Raw genomic sequence first — 20,819 nt, forward strand, 5'->3', positions numbered from 1 at the left:
CAAACAATGAAACCTTGTTAATACTCCAAAAAGTATGCAGAGAGCAGTGTGTTCAGAGTAGGTTCATTACCATAAGTGCGATTTGTGACCATTTAGAAAGGATACTGACTTGACAGTTTGTAGGGTGCTTTTTTCTTTTGAATAAAAAGACGCAAATCAAATTTATAAGAGATGAATATAAAAATAAAGAGAATAAGCTGCCAAACACTTAAAATCCTGCTAGGTCAATGAAACAAAAGTTACAAAACTTTTAACACACAAGCAATGTAATTGCTTTACATATCAGAGTACTGTTAACTCTAAAAAAGCCAGAACTGACTGCTGCATCATGGAAACTTTTTGCTGTATAAGGATGTCATACTGACTACTTATAAGGAAGTCTGGGTACCTATGGGGGGGGTGAGGTTTATTGTCTCCTGCCTTTGGAGGATTCTCTATCAAGGAGTTCTTCCTCTAGAAGAAAAGGAATTCTAATGGCTCAGGAATCATATATGGTTAATCCTGATAGTTAAAGCCAGTCAGTTGAATTACTGAAGGACACAGAAGTAAAACCATCAGGAATTTTTCATATGTAAAAAACCCCAAGCAGCACAGTAGGTAGCGCTGTGATTTTTACTGCAGGTCCCTGGCTTAAATGGCATACTTTTGTTGAACGAGCACAGGGGATAAACAGAAGCAATAGCTACCCTCTTAAAAAGCATTGCCTTTAATGACTTGTCCTGGAGAGGGCACAAATAGATTATCCTGCCTTGCACATAAAATCCCATATATACTCCAATGACAGAAATGAATTTGCATTTGCAGTCTCACTGTCTGTACAGGCAGCAGATCTGGTCTTGGGGGGCTGCTTTGGGACTGGCTTTCAAAAAGTATCTCAGTCACGCCCAGCAGCTACTTGCACTAAGATAACACTGAGAGTTTACAGCTTATAGTTCCTGATAACAAGGTGTATAAATCAAAGTAGTAGTAAACCATCTTTACTCTGACATTGCAGTGCGGTACACTGCGGGTTTGGTTTTGCTGCTAAAATATGCAGCCATGCATACCCAGAGATTGTGTTTGGTTATTTGGGACCGCCGAAGCACCGACACATACAGCAGGAGCCAAGCAATGAAATACACCCACAGAAGACATATCACTCATCTTCCCCAACACAGCAGGAAGTCATTTTTCTGCCACCTTCTCATCTATGTGCATTGGTAGGCTTACACAGATTGGATGAGACAGCTAGCAAATGCTACACACATATTTTGGATGTATGAACCAAAATATACTTAGTCAGCTGCAAGCACCTTCTCTTTGGGATTGATGTTTCTGATGACTCTTCTCTGGTTTGTTTGCTGAAAGGTCACCATATTCCAAGACTACTCCTTCTCTCTTGTAGCCTTTAATGAAAATCTGAATGTTTTAACAGGAGTAAGGATGTCTTGCTATATCTTGCAAGTATGAACACATTTTCTCTTTGTTCATATCGTATCTTGCAGTTCGATGCAGGCATTCCCAGTAGGCAAGGCATGTCCCAGTTTCTATTCCCAGTGCTGCTACAATATGGCTTCTCGCCAACAGCCCATTTTCAGCCCCCATGGGAGGGTGCCTATATTGCATGTGAGCACATTTTAGCGGGATGCAATGGTTCAAATGAGGACTGAAGTTCTGTGCTCTGCTGTGAGGAGCTTGGGGTGCCCTAACTCCAGCTCTCCATCCAGATATCTGTGTATCAGTCCAAAATAACCAAGGCGTTTCTCTGCTTGTGTCTGTCAGTTTTATTTTGTGGGTGGTTTTTTGGCTTTTTTTTTTTTTTCCTGGGAGGGAATTGAAAATTGAAACCTCCACCACTATCATATAATGGCTTAACATAAATAAGGATAAGAACTCACCTTCTGTTTGCAAAAGGACTTCCTGAGGGAACAGAGTGGGAGAAGAGTGTGTCATTCATGCTGGTTACAGGTCGGGGGGGCCTAGAAGAAGGTAAAATATTCCGCTGCATTAATTTTGCACAAAAAACCCTTTGATCAGCAACAGTATTTACAGAGACTTGAACGAGCTGCTTGTTTAAAGTAACATTACTGTTGGTATCTTCTGCTTTAAGTAGCAATAGTTCCAACTTAAAGATGCTGTGTTTTTAAGCACAAGTTGATAAAAACACACAGTTACTTAGGCCTGGAAGGAAATAATGCTTTTGTGTGTTCTGAGGTGAGTTTTAAGCAACTTGATTTTTTTCCCCCTGCTTTGGCAAAATAACCACTACGCCTTTTTTCCTTTCCAGAGCCTGTAGCCCAGGGTGCAGCCACTGCTTTCACCCAGCCAGGCTGAGCGCTGGTAGCAGGTTCTCTGTGGCAGCATAGAGGTCTGTGGGGTGTAACTGCCAATAAATTACACATCTTTTCATGAGGTTATGCCTGGCGCTAAGCTCCATGCTACCATACTCACATAGTGACCACAGTGTACCCATAGACCACAGTATCCCATAAAATACATGTAGAACTAAGCTGGTTTAACTGCAAAGCTTTTCAAAGCCCCAAATCAAAATTTAAAATAAGTATCTAGTTTAAGAGGACCCATTAATAATGATGGTTTTATTATTACATTCTTTATTTCCTGCTCTTATTAAAAATGAAACGAGAAGGAATATTTCCTCTGCTTTCTTTTATTGTCTACTCTTAAAAAACACTTTGCACACAATTTTTCCTTCTGCATCTATTAAGGACAAATTTCTCCGTCTTAATGGGCTTCTTACACAACATTGGACAAAAGATACAGACACTCTGGAGAAACTGAAAAATATGTTATTAAAATCACAGGGTTTTCAATCAGATATGAGCAGAACCTGAAGCCATATATAATTCAGACTTCAAATTTCCTAGATTTCGAGTTGGTCAATAACTCCTTTAAGGTCTGTCAAAGATCTGACTTGCTTTCTGAATTCTGCAGACATGCAAATCAAAATATAGTAGCCATCTGCAAAATATTCAGTGGGCTCCAACTGTGCAAGACAACTGGTTATCGAAACCATGTGTTAGAAATTAAGAAAGCCAGTACTGCACAGAAGTGAACTATTACTACATGTTTTCTTTCTTATTTTCTAACCGTTAGAAAACAAGCATAAATGTGGTCTTTGACAAGTCCAAATGGATTTCTCAGCATGACAATGTCACACTGATTTAAAAAAGTTTAAAACTGGGAATAAAAAGACGTAGGATTTGGCATATTATTTATTTATATGAAAATATAGTTTTAGCCTAACCCTGCATCTGCAGACCCACATGAAAAACTCCAGTTCTGGTCAGTCATGAATTTGAGAAGCAGCACTTTGTGGTCTAGGTACTGACGGAGAAGTGTTTAATATAATTTTTCATGGACTCCATCAGAGCTAGGAACTGCTTGGATGAGGCCATGATCAGAGCCAATCCACTGAAAAGGTCCTTGTGGTATGAGTCTTGAAATAGAGATTTGAAAATAAACTTCAAGAGAATACTTAGATATTAATTTTTTTGAATTGGTCAGCAACTGGTGTTTTGTTGCCTGGGAATTGTAAACTGCTAACTGATGTAGGAGAAATAGTTCACACCTACTGCATGTACCTACTGCATTTTTCCTTTTCTCAATGCAATCAATGGCCAGTGAACACACTCAAAAACTAATTAGGAACAGGCTGGGGTTTCTGAAACATGGGTCCAACCTTGTGCTGTGGAGTCCTAAACAGCTGAGGAGAAGGGAGGAGAGGCTGGTTCTCAACACTGCCCCAGAACAGGAGGCAGGAGGAGCGCTCCCTCGGCAGAGCTTGGGCTCTGCTTTGCCTTGCACCCAGTCTACCTCTGCTGACTGAGGAGTAAGTGGATACGTGGCACCCACAGACTTCAGCAGATCACCATATACACACTTCAGGTTAGTATCTTCTTTAAGCTTTATCTCAAAATAGGGGTGGAAGAGAAAGTTTCTAAACCCTAAGAGTTCTTCCCTTTCGCTGTCTCCGTATTCAAGGACAATTATTTATTTGGCTCTGGACTCTGATAAAAAGTTAAGGATTGATAGTAATGAGATTATTGCATTTTTTTTCCAAGCTTCTTCCTCCGATAAGTGTACTAAAGAAGAAAAATACTCACCAAGTATCTCTTTTGCAGCCAAAATGAAATGGAAAAGAGATCATTAATTAAATTGTCAGTTTAATATGCATGTGGTTTAAGTAGTGCGTTGGACATACTCCATTCTTATGACCTTGATTCTGCAAAAAGCATGAGAGCCTCTGTGCATAAAAGGTCATTGATCTGTTTACATATGCAGAGTTACTCTTCTGTACAAATGTCTATAAACTCCAAGGCTTTGCTAAGGTTTTGTGATTAGCTTCAGTTTGTTAATTCTTATATGAAGAAAATTACATTAAACTAATCTGAGCTTTCCCAAGGCAAGTTTCTTAAAGGCTGATGCCCACTGTCACATTCCTCAGGTTCAGCCCAAATACCAAATGGACGTTCAAACATACATATACAGCTGTGTGATGTGATAAGACAAGAACAGCAGACTTTATGGTAAAGCGAAGGAAACCTCAGCTATTGACTGTAAATGTATATCTTTCTGAGATTATTTCTAAACTTCTGGAAGTCAGCGATTAAGCTTTCTGATAAAAGTGAGCTAATGATAATCAGCTTTCCTCAAGGAGGCAGAAAACACTTAATACTATTGAAATATGCTATGTAATAGATGCATGTGATGGCATAACACATACCCACAGTAACAAACCAAATTAAATAAGAGGAATTTTCCAAAGTGCTCCATGCTGATCTAACCTCTTCACACTGATGTGAAAAATAACGCTCCCACTGGCTTAGATGGAAACAAAGTAAGGCCAGTGCAGAATGCATTTGAAAAATACCTCCATGATGCACTGGTCACGCCACTCAACCTCTCTGCAGGCTAGTGTTTCTTTTTTGTTGCCAATCTTATGTACAGAAAGGAAAAATCACCCCTCCATGGGTGGAGGGAGTCCCTCCATCAGGTTAATGACACCTTGGAAACTACTTCTCTAGATGAGCCTTCTATGTGTTTCTTGCTTAACTGAAAATTTTGTGTGGCACCAGTAAAACAAAAACCTGATGCTGTCTTTCTGTCTGGTAGCACTCAAAGGTGGAAGGATGATGAAAAGGAAAGGCTGTATAGTAATGCAGAGAGTACTTGTCCCCATTTAAGCTAGAAGCTAAGAAAAAGATACTGTTTTGTTGCCAAAAGTCTTCCATTTAATGCACATACAAAACCTTTTTTTGCCTGGATTCCTGCCCAGAGCTGTTTCTCTCAACTTCCATTATGTTGAAAAATAAAAACCATATCAGCGAGAAGATATTCTCAACGAGGTACTGTAGCATATCTCTTCCCTCAGGTAATTTATATGAATTATGCTGTAGATCATGCTACCTCCACAACTTACAGGTTTTTCACTCATGTATCATTATAGCCAATATAAATTGCCAAGTTATATTGCCTTCAATCTATGAATAAAGAGAAACTCTATCATAAAACAAAATAGATGGTGGTTTGTTCTTACATCCAATCACTCTAAATTATGTTTGTATAGTTAGGAAGAAGGGAAGACGTTAATTTCACAGCAAAGATTTGGAACAGATCTTACTCAATTAAGGTACCTTCCACTTGCCTTGCCTAAATGCACAGTAGCCCAGTTTTCACTACCCATTTTCTGCTGACATACCCCCAGGCCTTCGAGGGCCTCCAGGCAACTGGGAACAGAGGCTTCTCCTTCAGTTTCGTACTCCCTGTCTCCTTCCATTTGTCTTAAGGATGGCCAAAATCTGCCCTGTGAAATTATCACTGACTTGCCAGCAGCGCCAGGCTTTTGTACCATGCACAGCAGTGGGGCAGCTCCGCAGGCCCACCTCTGGATGATTTCTTCCAACAAACAACATCCTCCCATTACACCTCCATAAAGAAGTGCAGGGGTTTTAACTGACAGTTGAGTCTAACAGGGATCTGTCACCTCGTATCTGTCAGAGGCACCTTGTGTCTGAAGAGCAGAGCACTCTTTTATACCTTGAAAAAGTTCTGCTATAACCACATGAGGAGGACCATCAGCATGATTTGCCCTTAAAATGTCAGGTAGGTTAGATGAACTTTCCAGGTGTTGCACAGCCCACAACGGCCAGTGTGCACCAGCCCTTAAAAACACTACATACAAACATTCAGTACTGACAAAAGTAAATATGTATAATAATTACAGACCAGAATAGCTCCAGCAGCCAGTAACACAGATATGCAGCAAGCAAATACAATTTTAATGGCTGCTGCCTGAAATGTTTCAGTCAGGGACCCTGGGAAAATGGTTAAGAAAGATATTTCCTTAAGAAATATGTCAGAATAAAAGAAATATTTTAAAGGCAGTATTTTGGGAATAATTTTTCCAATTTAATTTCTTTGTAACTTTCTTGCAGCCAGTGTCTTGATTTTTCTTGAATTCTAAGGAAAATTTGCCTTATTTTTAAGGACCTGCACAAATACATTTTCTCTCTGCTTTGAGTTTCTTGACTCCTTCAGAGAAAAAGTAGTGACACAAACTACTATACCAAAAAACAATTTCACTTTCCTAAAATATCAAAATATAAACATAACGGACTCTCTTCAAGTGACGTGGCAATTAAAGACACACTTCTTATGCAGACTCATATAACTCTTCAGGGCTGGGTGAAGCCACAGCTCCACTGAACTCAGCAAGAACTCTGACACCAATTTCAACAAAACTGGTAAGACTTCACTTTTCTCTGGTGCCTTGTGTCAAGACAGACCTGTGATATACTGAAGCTGAGAGTCTCTAAATGACAAAACTAACGTTCTCAGTATTAATATATCCCAAAGTGCTCAAACTCTATGAAATTGCATGGCTATCTCTTGAAGAGAATGGGGACATACCAACATTGTGTCCCCGTATTTGGTTATATGTACATATCCCACTGACTTTTCAAATGAAGTCACACCAGAAGAACATTTTTATCCTAAATATCCCTATCAGCAAATTTGCACTTGTGATGCACTGAGCTAGATATACCACAGCTGCCTCCTGTTTTTTCTGCAGTCTCTACACTCGGTGTAAGCAACTCCTACAACAAAGCTTACTTTCTCTACAGCACACAGATACTTACACAATATGAGCCAGGTTTAGAGGTTTTTCAGGCTGGTCAGGGAACATTGGGTGCAAAGGTTCACGGCTGGAAGCACAGCTTAAAGACTTGCTAAGTGCATTAGTTAGCTTCTTAGCAGGTGATTTCTGGGAGGAACAAGGAAGGTAGAGGTAATCTGGACAAGTAAGGTGCATACTGTTTCTGCTATAGGAAGCACAAAACGACAGGAAGCTCTATGGCTTGCATTACCTATTGACTGATATCCCCCTTGCCCCCCTCCCACACCAAGAGTCTGGTAAGACAAGGACTGATCAGTTTGGAGGAAAGATTACTCTTCCCTTCAGGGGTCTTTAGAGTAGGCTTGGGGGGTATATCTGTATGGACAGATGCAGTTGCCATGGCTTCTTTGCAATGCTGTGTTCAGGTAGTACTGAATGAAGAAGAGCACAAAGTTAGCGTTGCCTGGATGGGAGCTGGCTTGTACCTCACCATCTTGGGAGTGCAAGCAGAACAAATCTGTGTATGCTTGTCCATACAGATACACTGTACAGGACACCGTTTCCTTCCTGGCCGAGGGCCAGGCATGAGGCTGCTATATTCTTTCTCCTTGCTACTATTTCCCTCCTCAGCTACAGCACCCTGTACTGTTTAGCTGCTGTTATAAAGCTCCTCTTCCACAGCCCGTGGCTGCTGCAGCCCCTGCCACACTGGCGAACAGAAAATTTGAGACACGTGCATGGTGGGAATTGCCCCACCACGGCGACACCATACCAGAAGAGGCTGACATACTGTCACCATCACCAAAAGATGGGGAGGCTCTGTGCAAGAAGCATGCTTTTCACCCTGAAAACCCATCAGTGAGTCTAAAAAAAAAATCAGTATTTTCTGCTTTCTAGTTTTGTTTGGACACTCTTTGCAGTTGAACACTATTCTAAGGAAGGGCTTGGAGATCTAGGGTATCTTTTAGGCTGCGTGAGAGATTCTCAGGGAATCCAACCCACCTCTCTGTGATTCAGCTTCTCTGCCAGTAAAACAGGGGTAGTGATCCTTACATTGCCTCCTCCCCCCAAAACACAGCTCTACACACTGAGATTTAAAAATCTTTTTGGAACTTAACGGGAGTGGTATTGTATTTGTGCGCACTCATCCTGCATAGACTTATGACTCTGATCAAGATAATAATGAAATATTTCTATTACAGAAAACCAACCTAAATATGTAAAGTTCAGCCTTTTTCTCTTTCACTCTGAACTGAGAATAGTTGAGTTCCACTGCACCCATGAACACCTGTAATCTGCATATGGAGCTTGATACAGATGCATTATGGAGAATGCTAACCAGGCTTGAACAAATGCTAATGAATGCTACAGAAAGGCAATTTCAAACTTGAAGCAAAACGTTTGTTTCTGACAAGGAAACAATTGAAACCACTAGGCATGTAGTAACATTTTTGTCTTCTGCTGAGCAGGAATCTTAAGTTTTCCAATTACTTCCTACCTATAATTACAGCTAGCTGGCTACAGCAAAAAATGATTTTATAGCACAAATTGCTGTTAGGAATGGAGTGAGAGCTATGCAGTGGGCACTCTCCTATTCAGAGACTAAACTCAAGCCATTCGTGTCTATGCAACAAGCAGCAATTAGGACCCACAAAAACAATTACAGACCCAGATCTGCTGGGATACAGCGCAGGGCCGTGTGACTGGCATACAGAGCAAACCACATCAAATTTAACCCTTGCCTGCTCCAGCAATGGAAAACTAGACATTTTAGAAGCGTTAAGCTTCAGGACTTTGTTAAAAGATACCCACGAAGTGATGTACAACGTGAAAATGTGAGTTGTTGCTACATGCATAATTTTCTTTCTTTTTTTTTTTTTTTTTGTAACTATTGTAATATTTGAGATTAGTTAGGATTTTTCTGCTGTTCTTTGGATTTGAACCCTGAAGTACTGGGATGCTCTGTGACCAAGGGCTTCAGTTGGGGCTTTGCTCCAGTCTGTGGAGAGCTTAGCCCACAAGTCTGATGCCCTTCAGAGAAGGTTAATACAGCTGTTGATACTTCTCTTTCAGCTTAGAAAAAACATTGAATTATTTTGTTTAACTATGAAAAGATTGTTTTTCTCTACAGTAAACACAACTGTGGATCTAAGGCTGCGACCATGCTCAAATCTACAGTGCCAGGACCATCCCAAATGCTACGCATATGCTGCAGCCACTCGACTGAAAATATTGATGAATGAGCGTTAAGTATTCATCATTTCGTTTACACATAGCCAAACAGAGCAAGCCAATGACGATTTTACTGTGAGCCCTGTGGGAACAGAAGCTGCTGTGCACCTGGCACCCTGCTGCCAGCCCCTCCTGTGCTGCCCTCCCCACGGCACGCACTGTCACAGGCACCCCAGATTCTCACCCACAAAAGACCATTCCCACCTCCACGCTCTCCTGACAGCTCCCAAGGCTGGAGCCACCCTGACGGGGTCGCCGATCCAAACTGGCAGCCTGGCTCCCAGCCTCCCCGTGCCGGATGGCTGCCTGGAGCTGTGGCTGGGGGCTTCTCCGCCAGCTGGAGGGCAAAGCAGTCTGCAGTGAGGCGCAAGCCTTCCCTTACCCATGACGTGTACTCTTTCATTTGGTGCTGGTTGCTGTGGGAACCGCTGGCATGGCCCCTCCAGAAGCAGTCCTGACAGAGCTGGTAATTGTGACACTGCTGGCAGCGGTAGCGAAAGCCCATCATGCTCTCGCTGTGGCAGTAGGAACACTCGACGGGGTGGAAGACTGCGCAGGAGAGAAAAATGCCGAGCCATAAACCAAAGCAGAGAAACCCCCAGCAAAAGTTTAAAGACAAAGCCCCAAACTGAAGGGCGAATCCCTTCTTTGTTTCTAGCAATCTGCAGCGTTGGATGCCACCTGCAGCTTTGACCCATGAAAACTCGAGTAGCTGCCCCAGGCAACGCTTCCTACACTGGGCACCAAACCCTTCATCACTTCTGAGCTGATGCCTGCACCTCCTGCTCGCAGCAGCAAAAAAATGTGTTTGGTGTCTAACAGAATGTAGGATAGGGGAAATTCATACGTGGGAAAATCCACTGCACCCTTGAGCTGTGTTACAGGGGAAAGCTGAATGTTCTGCTGTGCTGTGAGGAGCTAACGCGATGTGCCTCGGAGGAAAAGTCAAACTCAGCTATCTGATTACTGGAAGCACAAAAATGTACTTAGGCATGTCTTTGTTTCTTAATTACTGCTGCCGCATCTGTACAACTGGTGTCATTTAGGTACCTATATATGGAGTTGAACAGGTAGCTTTGGATCCCCAGACCTGGAAAGCTGGCCATTGAAGGGGATCTGTGTAATCCTGTTCTCTGTTCCACTCAGAAGCAGACAGTACTGCGGATTCAAGTCACTGAGCATGCTAAGGCACCAGTCACGACATTTAGAAGCCCTCTCCTGGCAATAGTGCTATTTCTGTTCCTCCCTCCTCACTACAGCATGTACCCAATTTACCACAGGGTACTGTATATCTCCTTGTTCCCAGACACCTTCTGCTCTTCTGTTGTAAGGTTCAGTCTGGGAGGATTTGGATCAGTGCTGACTGTGTCAGGGTTTTAATTCCTTGCCAGAATTTCGCAGCAGGAAGGGTTAGTGCTCTAGGCTGGGAAACAGTCCGAAGCTAGTGAGGGACAGGGATGGATGGCAAAAGCCTGAGGAAGGTGAGGTAGATAGGTGGCTCTGTAGCCAAGAAGGACTTGGGAACGTCACCTTACTGACCTTGCTACCTTTCAGTGGAAGAGGGATTTATTTAGTACAAGAACATGTACAACTTCCTCCTTCTCCTTTTTTCACCAAAAGAGAGCTGCACACCTCCCCTCCCGCTGGTCCCATTTTCCTCTTGGAAATATGGCATAAATACTTTTATTGCCCAACAGGATGACTATATTTGACCTTTTCTTCCTCCTGCCCCCTGTCTTCTTTTTCCCTGCAGCATCCCACAGCTTCAGTTACATTAGAGGTAAACCTTCAAGGGAGCAACAACACATGAATATTCAACAAGCCCCTTACACAACAACTTCTGAGGCAAAATATTGGGCTGGAAAATTGTTTACAAAGATCTATTTATCTTGATAAGTTAATATTTTAAATTTTTTGTATAAACTTCCTCCATTTTTAAATCCTCCTTTTTCTAGATTTAAAGCATTGGAATAATGACTGTCAACATCATTGCCTCCTGATGATCACGAGCAAGAAATGTGACATTAGGAAGATGTACACCCAGATAAACACGAGAGTAAAAAGGCATTTCTTGTCTCATGGGTTTTTTCTATTTGATATTGGCAGTGCTGGTCTTTCTGGACAGCAAAAGGTGGCTGCATTGGAGCTGGGGAACTCCTCCAGGACTACTTAAGGAACCATAGAGTTTGTGAGCTGAAATTGGGTGGTGCACACAGTAAGATGAGATGCACAAGCTTTCTAGCTCTGCCCCCACACTTCCAGTGGGGCAGCTCCTTCTACAGAAACAGTATATGAAGGGTTTGGCTGGACGACTACATCTGTGAGTCTGTGAACTTTTCCCCAGGTGCTCAAAAAGTCGGAAGGCTGAGGAAGATGTTACTGTCCAGGGACATGAAACATGCACAGTGCAATAATCAAATGAGTCGACCTTCATGGCCCCTTCCTGTCTTAAAATCTGTGATCTACTCGTTCTGGTGAAAGACAACTCCAGAGGAGAAAGTGGCATCTCACAGTTAAATCCTCATCTTCCACAAAAGCAAAGGATAAGGACAAATCTGAAACTTCCTTTTCAGAGTATATTGCCTGGCAGTGTAGGCTTAGGAGGAGACCCTTCATAAGCACCTTTTGGCTGATATTTTGTACTGCACTGGACATCTCCTGCCCAGAATATTGCACGAACGGAAACTGCCAAGCTGTTCTTTCTCTGCTGCCATATGTCATAGCTAATGAAATTTGTGACCTTGATAGTTTTACCAAATTTAAGTGTGTAAATGGATCAAATCCTATTGCTCTATGTTTATCCAGAGTACAGGAGGAGAGGACACGATCAGGATAATTTCTTGAGCATAGCAAAGATCAAGCCATGTTCCTGGCCGAATGACCAACAGGATTCTTTAAATATTTTACCAGTTACTATAAAAATAGCACATGGAGTCAATAAACCCAGTACAGTGGCTCCTACAAAACCATCTACAGAGTGAGAAAATCATCACACAGAAGCTGGCTCCTGTAACTGTTTTTCAGCAGCAGCTCTAACTTACCATTTTCAACATTTGCCAGTCGATGCAGAAGTGGTAACCACACGAGACACTGTGGCGGGGGATCAGACATGAGAGTATCCAAGAAAGTGTTTAATGTGACTTTTTTCTGCTCAAACAAGCAAACAAACATGCACAAAGAATCAGTAATTAGACATATCAAAATGATTTTATCTTGCCCTTGCAGAAACACTTGGGAACAAGTTTCAGACGCTGTTTGCGTGTAGCCCTGGTTTAGTACAAAGAACAAGTGATACTAGCAAATCTTTTCCAGACTGTTTTTAGTAGTTACAATGCATACTACTGATGACTAGCAGTCCTTTTCACAAGGCTGGGTTGGAGACACCTAGCTCCAACCCACTTCAAGACTCTCCTCTAAAGTCATTGCCTGAAGATGCTTTGTGAATAAGATTGGCATGCAACTCTCCATGTTTTCATGTGTTTTGAGTACCCCATAACGAATACAAGTGCATGTAGGGCATCACTATGTATTACCAATTTTCACATGAAAAGCCACTGTAGATACTGACTGATGGTACTCCAACAAAGAAAATGAAAGAAAATAATGACAAGGGAGTATAATTTCAAAACAAATATAGGGTATGGACAGATCATCACAGGCAATTGTGTTACTGTAACTTAAGAAACTACACTTGTCTGCTGAGTGATGGCAACTAGTTATGGGTGAGCTATGATTGGCGATGTTGTGTTTGCAGACACTCAGGGACTGCAACTGTTCCTAAGCTCTCCACACCCAAATGCACTTAAAGGCCTATGCTCCTTTATCCTTCAGAGAGATTTAAACTCTAAAATATCTCTGTTGATTTAAAAAAAAAGTAATCTAGGGCCTTAAGTTTCTTAGACACCTGGAAAAAGTCAGCACAAATCTTAGTTAACTTGTTTTTTTCAGACGTAGAAGCGATATTTCAGCCTGAGATATCTCCACCAGAAATACTTGCTCTATATCTAGCTCTATATACTACTTATAGTAGTATAGTATATAGTACATATAGTAGTATAGTATATATAAGTAATATAGTATTGCTTATATCTAGCTCTATATGCTACTTGCTCTACTTGCTCTATATACTAGCTAGTATACCTAGTATACTGGCTACATAAGTGTGTACTAAAGTACACAGCTACTGGGTGGCCAAGGACAGAGGGTCCTTAAGAAATCAGCAACTGAGCCTTCCTTTAAAATAAAATTACGATGCAAAAATATTGAGCGCTGTTGAGAATGTGTGCAGATATAATTTACAGACATACGTATTAAAGTATTAAAGTAGCATCCCCATATCCAAAGGGATTGCTAAATTTTCATATCTGATTGCATAAGCTACTGCTATAACTTGCTAAAGAATTGTGGTTGCCCCATGAGGAAGCAAAACAGCTGCTATGCAGTGACATGTATCATCTCCATGTGTTGTGGAGTGCTTTTAAGACCCGAGATTTCCAGATGGAGTGTCTGTGCTGCATTTATATACAATTGCCACCAGATGTAAAGAAAATCATTATTTGTCTTATACAATGAGTGATCAGTGGAAAACATCTCATTCTTTAACAGTGTCAGTGCTGAAATATTGCAAGACAGTGGTAAGTAAATAAAGGTATTTGTCCCCAGAAGAAGAGAAAATACTCCAGCCTAGTTGTGAAAATGGTCTGGATTCTTAATGAACAGGAATAGCCAGAATATGAGCTTAAATCTATTGAAATACCACCTTTTCCCGCAATAAGCGCAGTATGAAAGTCCAAATAAACAGGTACCACCTTCTTGTTGTATGAATGAGATTCCCACCCACGAAGAGTGACTAACCACTTCCCAAACAGGCTTCCTACATTATAAGCATCAGCTCACAGAAAAGGATCTTTCTTTTGGAGATCTGCTGTGGATGTTCAGCACGGCTTTGCTGACCAATGCTGCCAGCAAATGCCTGTGCTGTCTGCAGCAGAACTGAGAACAGGATGAGAAAAGGCAGAACTAAGTCTAGGAAAAGAAGGGTCCTCCAGTGCCCCACACTGCAGAGCTGAGTAGCATTAAGTAAGCCTTCCCTCTGCTCTTGAAGGCAGGTAAGTCGGCAGCAAACACACAACCAGTCTAAACAAGCAAATAGATGGAAAGACAAGAACAGCTCTTCCACAACAGAACAGGCTTTTGAATGCAGCTATAATTTACAACCTGATTTGCACCAAATAAAGCAACTTAGCTTCACTGACAGCTTTATGGCCAAACTCCTCTGGTGGTCACAGATTTTATGGATTAGAGAAAGCAGTGTCCCTTAAAAGGACATAAGCAGAGCAATCTCCATACATTTTAAAAGGCGCATTTTCCTCCTGCAGTTTTTTTCAGCTGCTGGAAAAGTTGAAACTGAAAGCTGTTTTCTAAATATACGCCACATGCAGATGGAGTCTAGATTTGTGGAATAACACTTAGCCAAGTGCTAAGAAAATGAAGCTAGTGTCTATCTTTTTAGTTTGGGAAAAAAAAGAAAACGAAAAAGTGCTTTTTATAACAATAACAACACTTTTTAAATAGAAATACAGTATAATATCACATTAATCCTACCTATGGGGGAAAGTGGTGGTGACAAAACTCCTTTTTGAGCCACAGATTTGTATTCTGAAACATTAAGTCACTTGCCCTGGCTTTTCTGATCCACAAATTTGCTGATGAGGAAACACTGTTGTTTCTGTTTTGAATAGCCATTCAATCTAGCAGGGGTTCACAGACGGAAGAAAACACATGGTTTGATCAAATAAACCAGTACAATGGGGAATAACAAAACATTTCTGCAATAGGAAAAATCCTTTCGGATGCAAACTGAAATGGATTTGTCACCTTGAGCAGAAGATCATTCCCAGAATTTTTTATTTCCTTGAAATTGAGGAATCTATGTATTAGAGGGATGAAAGGCAAGAGTTATCTGTGAGGAGAACAACAGAGTGCCAAACTTATCCCAAGGTATCAACTTTTGATAACACTAAGTGCAATGTAAAAGAGTGAAGGAATGACCTACGGTGTTCTTAGTCTCACAACTAAGACTGTGAGTGTCATATATCAGAGTGTCATAGGGATATGTTGTTTTGAGTCTCATTTCAAAACTCTGGTTCATCCCTAGTGAAGATGTAAGGAGAATTACATAAAGTGAATTCAAGTGAAATATTAGACTAGATTTACAAGAGCACTTGGCTGCCCACAGATGCAAGACAGCAGCTTTGTAAATGTGCTGTGTACCTACATCAGTCAGAGACCCAGCTCTCGTTAGCTGTAAGCAGACACTGTGAACTAAACCATCTAATGCCTGTTTGAAGATTTTGTGTCTTAAGATACCTCAGTACATCTGGTCCACTCATTTGGATGCAATGTCAGTGAAAGTGCTATTTCTGATGGCTGCTTAGATAGAAAATGAGGCCTGAACGACATTTTTTCAAGAAAAGAAATTGCTTTTTTCATCTTTAATAATACCATGTCCAACATGCAAAGCTTGGCTGTCCTGTTGCCATGCAGGAGCACTCTTTCATTATTTTAACACAAAACTACCAAAAGTCTCTTCACTACCTAAATTCTTCAACATAAGATGAAGTGCTGTCTTAAGCCTCCCTCTGTGAAACAAGACTAGCTTCATATATGCAAACATTACCATTTAAAATGATTTGAGAGATGATTCAATAAATGAATTTCAACAATGCCTTTCAGTTGACTGGAGTGCCTATTGATTAGTGATGAAACTGAGGGAAAACAAAAAATGAGACTCTATTTTGCATGAAAATGACACTATTCATGCTCCATTCAACTTATTTGTTCAACAGTATTCAGTTAGCGAATGGAAGGATAAAGAGAAGGAAAATACCACTTTATTTCTAACATTTTCCCCGTTTCAGCATCTTCCCTCGCTTTATGTTTATGGAATTATACAGTGTGATGTGTGGCAAGAGCCAGAGGAATTCTCTCTTTCTCCATTGGAGAAGTGGACAACAAGCCCCAATTATGGGATCTTTCGAAGTGTGAGGTATTAGCTGCAGCCAATGCACTGTACTCTGCACCTGCAGAGTCTGGTGAGTTGTGGAAAAATCTCGTATTTTCTTTAGGATGAATTCATTGTTTTCCTGACCCTACCTCACTGATGTATCTGTAAGAGACTAGGGATTTCCTACTACCTACTGACTCCTGTTTTCAATGAAGGTTTAAGGCAATTTTCTACTCATTAGTAAATGTCTCATGTGTGTACAATATCACCTGGAAAACATGTCGTTCAATTTTTCGGTGGAAGTTGAGCTTTATATGGAGAAGTTGGAAGTCTCATATACGCTTATAGGAACAACAACTAACTGGAGTGGAGGATTGCATGTCTTGGGGTATTTCTATCACCTAAATATAAGTATCTAACGTAGGTGCTTAAATTAGGAAGTTAGTCTCCTCAGGCTCCCTAATTTAGGAACAGGTAAGCTAAGATCCTGCTCTGCTTCACTTTTTGACTAAGGCTCTGTCCTCTGTGGTCGTATGGGGAACCTATAGAGACCTATAGAGGTCCTGTTGAAGGGACCTACCCTACATGACAGAAATCAGCAAAGTGGACATCTGCTCCACCCAGCCCTGCGTTTCCTGGGCAAATATGCACATACGTGTAAGAAAGGAAGAAAGTCTTGGCCTGCTCGGAGGGGTGATTGAGATCCTGTGTCTAGGATGTGCACTCTTCATTTACCTGTTGTGAGAAACAGGATTTTGCCGATTGCTCAGTATAACCAAATGAAGGCCCTTCGAAAACAGCTGTGGGCAGCTTGAGAACCTCCCGCAGAAACATGTCATATCTGCCATAAACCATCACTCCACTGGAGTCGGAAATCATTGAGAAAATATCTGAGGGAGGAAAAGACAAGAAAAGGACACAGCAACTTCAGTGTGATCTAGAGATTTGCTCTTAATTCAGTACTATCTTGTTTGAACTAAGGTGTACTAAGCAACATGTTCTGCTTATGGAAACATCCACTATTGCTGCATCTTTAATTATAATTTCAATAGAAAAAAAAGAGAATGATTTACTTGTAAAAAAGTAGCTGATTTTGATATTAAAATATTCCTGCTTTTTTCTCACCGTGTGTGGTCATTTTTTTAAGTGAAGTCTGATGCAGGGCATGAGGCAGTAATTCAATCAGATAAGAAGGATCTAATTTGACAAGATACACAACATCAGCTTTTTGCCTACTGCCAGCCTACCATGTCAAATCTAAACCTTAACAATGAGTTCATTAAGTCAGTTGTTGTTGTTTTGGACACACAAAACACTGAAGATCTTTCAAATGCATTACTTTTGACTTTTCTCCTTTTTTGCTTTTTTGTTCATGTATAAAAATATTGCAAAGTTTTATTTCTCCAGAGATGCATGCTTCTCAGCCTTTACTTTTCCCCTTGTTTAGAAGTATCCTAAGCTTAGCAGGGGATCATAGACTAAGGAACTCTTTATCATTTTTCAGGCTGTCATGTCAGCTGCTTCATTTCCAGGAACCTGGGAGGGATTTTCTGACTACAGGACCCTGGGACTTGCTGACCTGAAAAATCACCATCGTACTCCAGCCTTCCACTGGACGGACCCCGCTCAAGGAACAAACACTGTTCAGTTTATAACAGTGTTCAATTTATAATTTATAATTTGAGTTCAGTCTACATTTGAGTTTCTACATAGAAATAATATATTAAAAAATGGCAGCAAATCTGGAAGACTAAATTAGCACCTGGGACTTCTAGTTGTCTACTCTAAACAACAGCAGTTTCTAAACTCAATTTGCTTTGGCTGTGGTAGACGGCTCAGAGGAAATTGAAGGTTGAGATTAACCCTGTGGTCAAAAAGTCTGGAAAATGGTGTTTTGGACCTGAGCTATAGATATCACAGCACTAAACAGAAAATCTTGCATTGCAGCTGCAAGTAAACTATGCCTTGGCTACTGGGGAGCTGCCAATAAATCTTATGAAATGAGAATCTATTTTGCAAAGTAGATGGAATTAGTATGTGTCCTGTGGGAAGAAATATAAATAGTGCATAAATATATTGTACTTCTAAGTGTGAAATAAGAAAGATGGTATTAAAAAAAGTCTGAAGAAATTAAGTGATGTTTCATATGTTGAACACTTGAGGCACCTACCTTTGAATTCAGTCATCTCAAAGGAAAAAAAAAAAAGCCACCAATCAGAACCTCAATATATGCAATTTGGCTTCAAAAATATGAAGTCTGGTGTGAAGTTCAGTCAAACATTTAGTGGGAATTACTTGGAGGTGTATATAGTGCAAATCCCAAACGCAGCTATGAAACTATAACTTACCCTAATTCCCTCTTCCTATCTGTACTGATTAACAGGTTAAAAATATCACCAAAAAGACTTACATCTTAGTTTGTCCATGATCTTTCCTCCACAAAGAGTTGCCAAGGCCATTTTGACTGCAAAGACGGAAATTTTACCGTGCCCTTCCCTGTTCAAAAGTAGAAAGTAGACATATTTTATAATATGGACTTCCTTCCATTTAAAATTTATATCAACATGATGTATTGTAATGCACACTACGTGCAATTCGCATATGAAGAAATAATTTTAAAATCAAAGTTTATTTCGTGGGAACACGCATAAGTACATTGTTCTGTAAAGATCTCAGAACATATTTATTATGTATGTAAATCTCAGTATTAAACTGTTTACCTCATTATACATTAAGGTGATGATTATTGCAGCTATTTGTGCTACAGTAGCACTGGAAGGCACCTATCTCACTCACAGCCTCCCTACCCTAAGTGCACTGTGTATCTTCTGTCTCTAGAAGATTGTAAATAAGTGCAAAAATCAACACTGGCAACAAAAGTGAAAAAGCTGAAAAGGGCCACATGATTGCATAAGGATAATCAAAGGACATTTGTTGTCACAGGTAGAACAGTCTTGTCCCTGGTTTGTTCAAGTTGAAGCTATGTCTGGCTCTCTATTTTCAACTTAAAATGAATAACGCTATTAAAACTCAAATGCATACAGGCGTATGCCATAGGGGCAGAAAGATGTATTTTATTCCTGTAAATCCAGCCACTTTCAGGTAAAAATAAAAGACTTTTTTTTTTCTCCCTGGAAGGATCAGACCATATATTGCTCTCTGACGATGCTGTGTTCGCCTTTAGCACATTGCCAACTCTTCCTTCAACTGCCTTGAAGCACGCAATGGCTTAATTTTATTGCTCCTCTTGCTATCCTCATTCTCCCTCCACAGTCATGATGGTCCCTGATGATTACCTGCCATTACAGAAACCCTGGTATATTTGAGCTGCATGAGTAATACATGACCTCACACACTGCAAGGCACTCTTAACTCCTAAAAGACCTATTTCCCCAGTTTAGGCAAAGCTAAGTTGAGAGTGTTCACATGACTGGCAGAACAAAGATGCTGTAATGTCCAGTCCCTTTCCAAAGAACATGCCCTCTAAGTTCATCTCCTTTTTAAAGTTCATTTTTTGGGCATCCAAATATTGAAACGAGTGGGTTTTTTGAAATTCTCTGAGCCTTACTCTAAGGCAGTCAGAGCCCACAGTTGCACTGGAGCAACTTCTATCTGTCATCCAAAGTCCTTGGCATTACTTAATATTTTCCTGTATGTCTGCTTAATGACATCAGTGAGAATACGTTGTCATCATGATTTAAAAAGAGACAGACAAACAATATTTGTGAGTTTAGCAAAATGGCACCCATGTCCCTTTCTAAATTCTACTGATAGGGCTAATGACGGGACCAGATAATAAAATTTTGTGTCATTTTTTGAAAATGGAGGTCCTGCGACCTTCCGTTTTTACTCTTTCAGGGAACATTATGCTTGTAAGGGATTTCCTGTTAAAATGTATAGAATTATCTCATATGTAAGATAGTCTAACTACACTGGCAATAGCAATATATAGAAATTGAGCTCTCCACCAATATTTATTAAATTACCTTGTTGATTGTCACAATTTTAATGAAGAAAATTGTGTCTGATCAGAACTAAAAGAAACTGATTCTGGAAAGACACAGAGCCTGTGACTGTGTCTCCCTCTCTGCTCACCCCCTGCCAGACTTACTTACACAGTAACATATACATATACAGTAGACATGAATGGCATATTCAAATCAGTACCTTAAAGCATGCTACATGCTTCACTGCTATGTTCATTATTAAGTCACTCAGACTTCACAAAATGAGCCAATTCCCTAAGCTTGGCTAGCTAATAACCTACACAGTTTGGTGAACGGGATTCAATTCTACCTGAATGTAATCCACGATTCTAAATACTAATTCTAAATATTCTTTACAGACATGTAAAATTCTACTTTTTGTCAGAAAATCAACCAAAGTTGTAGACAACAAAATTCACTACTTCAGTATTTAAGAAATAAATCTTTACTATGTTCTTTAATGATGGCTTTAATGCAT

General features: G+C 40.5%; 1 protein-coding gene across 15 annotated transcripts in view; it reads right to left on the bottom strand.

Moving 5' to 3' along the window:
- The window catches only part of DTNA (dystrobrevin alpha), a 241,755-nt gene that overhangs the window by 45,774 nt on the left and 175,162 nt on the right, over positions 1-20,819 (bottom strand). For all 15 annotated transcript variants that reach the window (XM_064442765.1, XM_064442763.1, XM_064442766.1 and 12 more), the window contains 6 exons: positions 18,766-18,851; positions 17,091-17,245; positions 12,391-12,496; positions 9,732-9,898; positions 7,140-7,264; positions 1,878-1,958 (listed from right to left, as the gene is read on the bottom strand). In XM_064442765.1, coding sequence (XP_064298835.1) covers positions 1,878-1,958; positions 7,140-7,264; positions 9,732-9,898; positions 12,391-12,496; positions 17,091-17,245; positions 18,766-18,851 — 720 coding nt within the window. The remainder of the gene's footprint in view (positions 1-1,877; positions 1,959-7,139; positions 7,265-9,731; positions 9,899-12,390; positions 12,497-17,090; positions 17,246-18,765; positions 18,852-20,819) is intronic.

Source organism: Phalacrocorax carbo, chromosome 2, assembly GCF_963921805.1.
Source record: "Phalacrocorax carbo chromosome 2, bPhaCar2.1, whole genome shotgun sequence".
Taxonomy (NCBI): domain Eukaryota; kingdom Metazoa; phylum Chordata; class Aves; order Suliformes; family Phalacrocoracidae; genus Phalacrocorax; species Phalacrocorax carbo.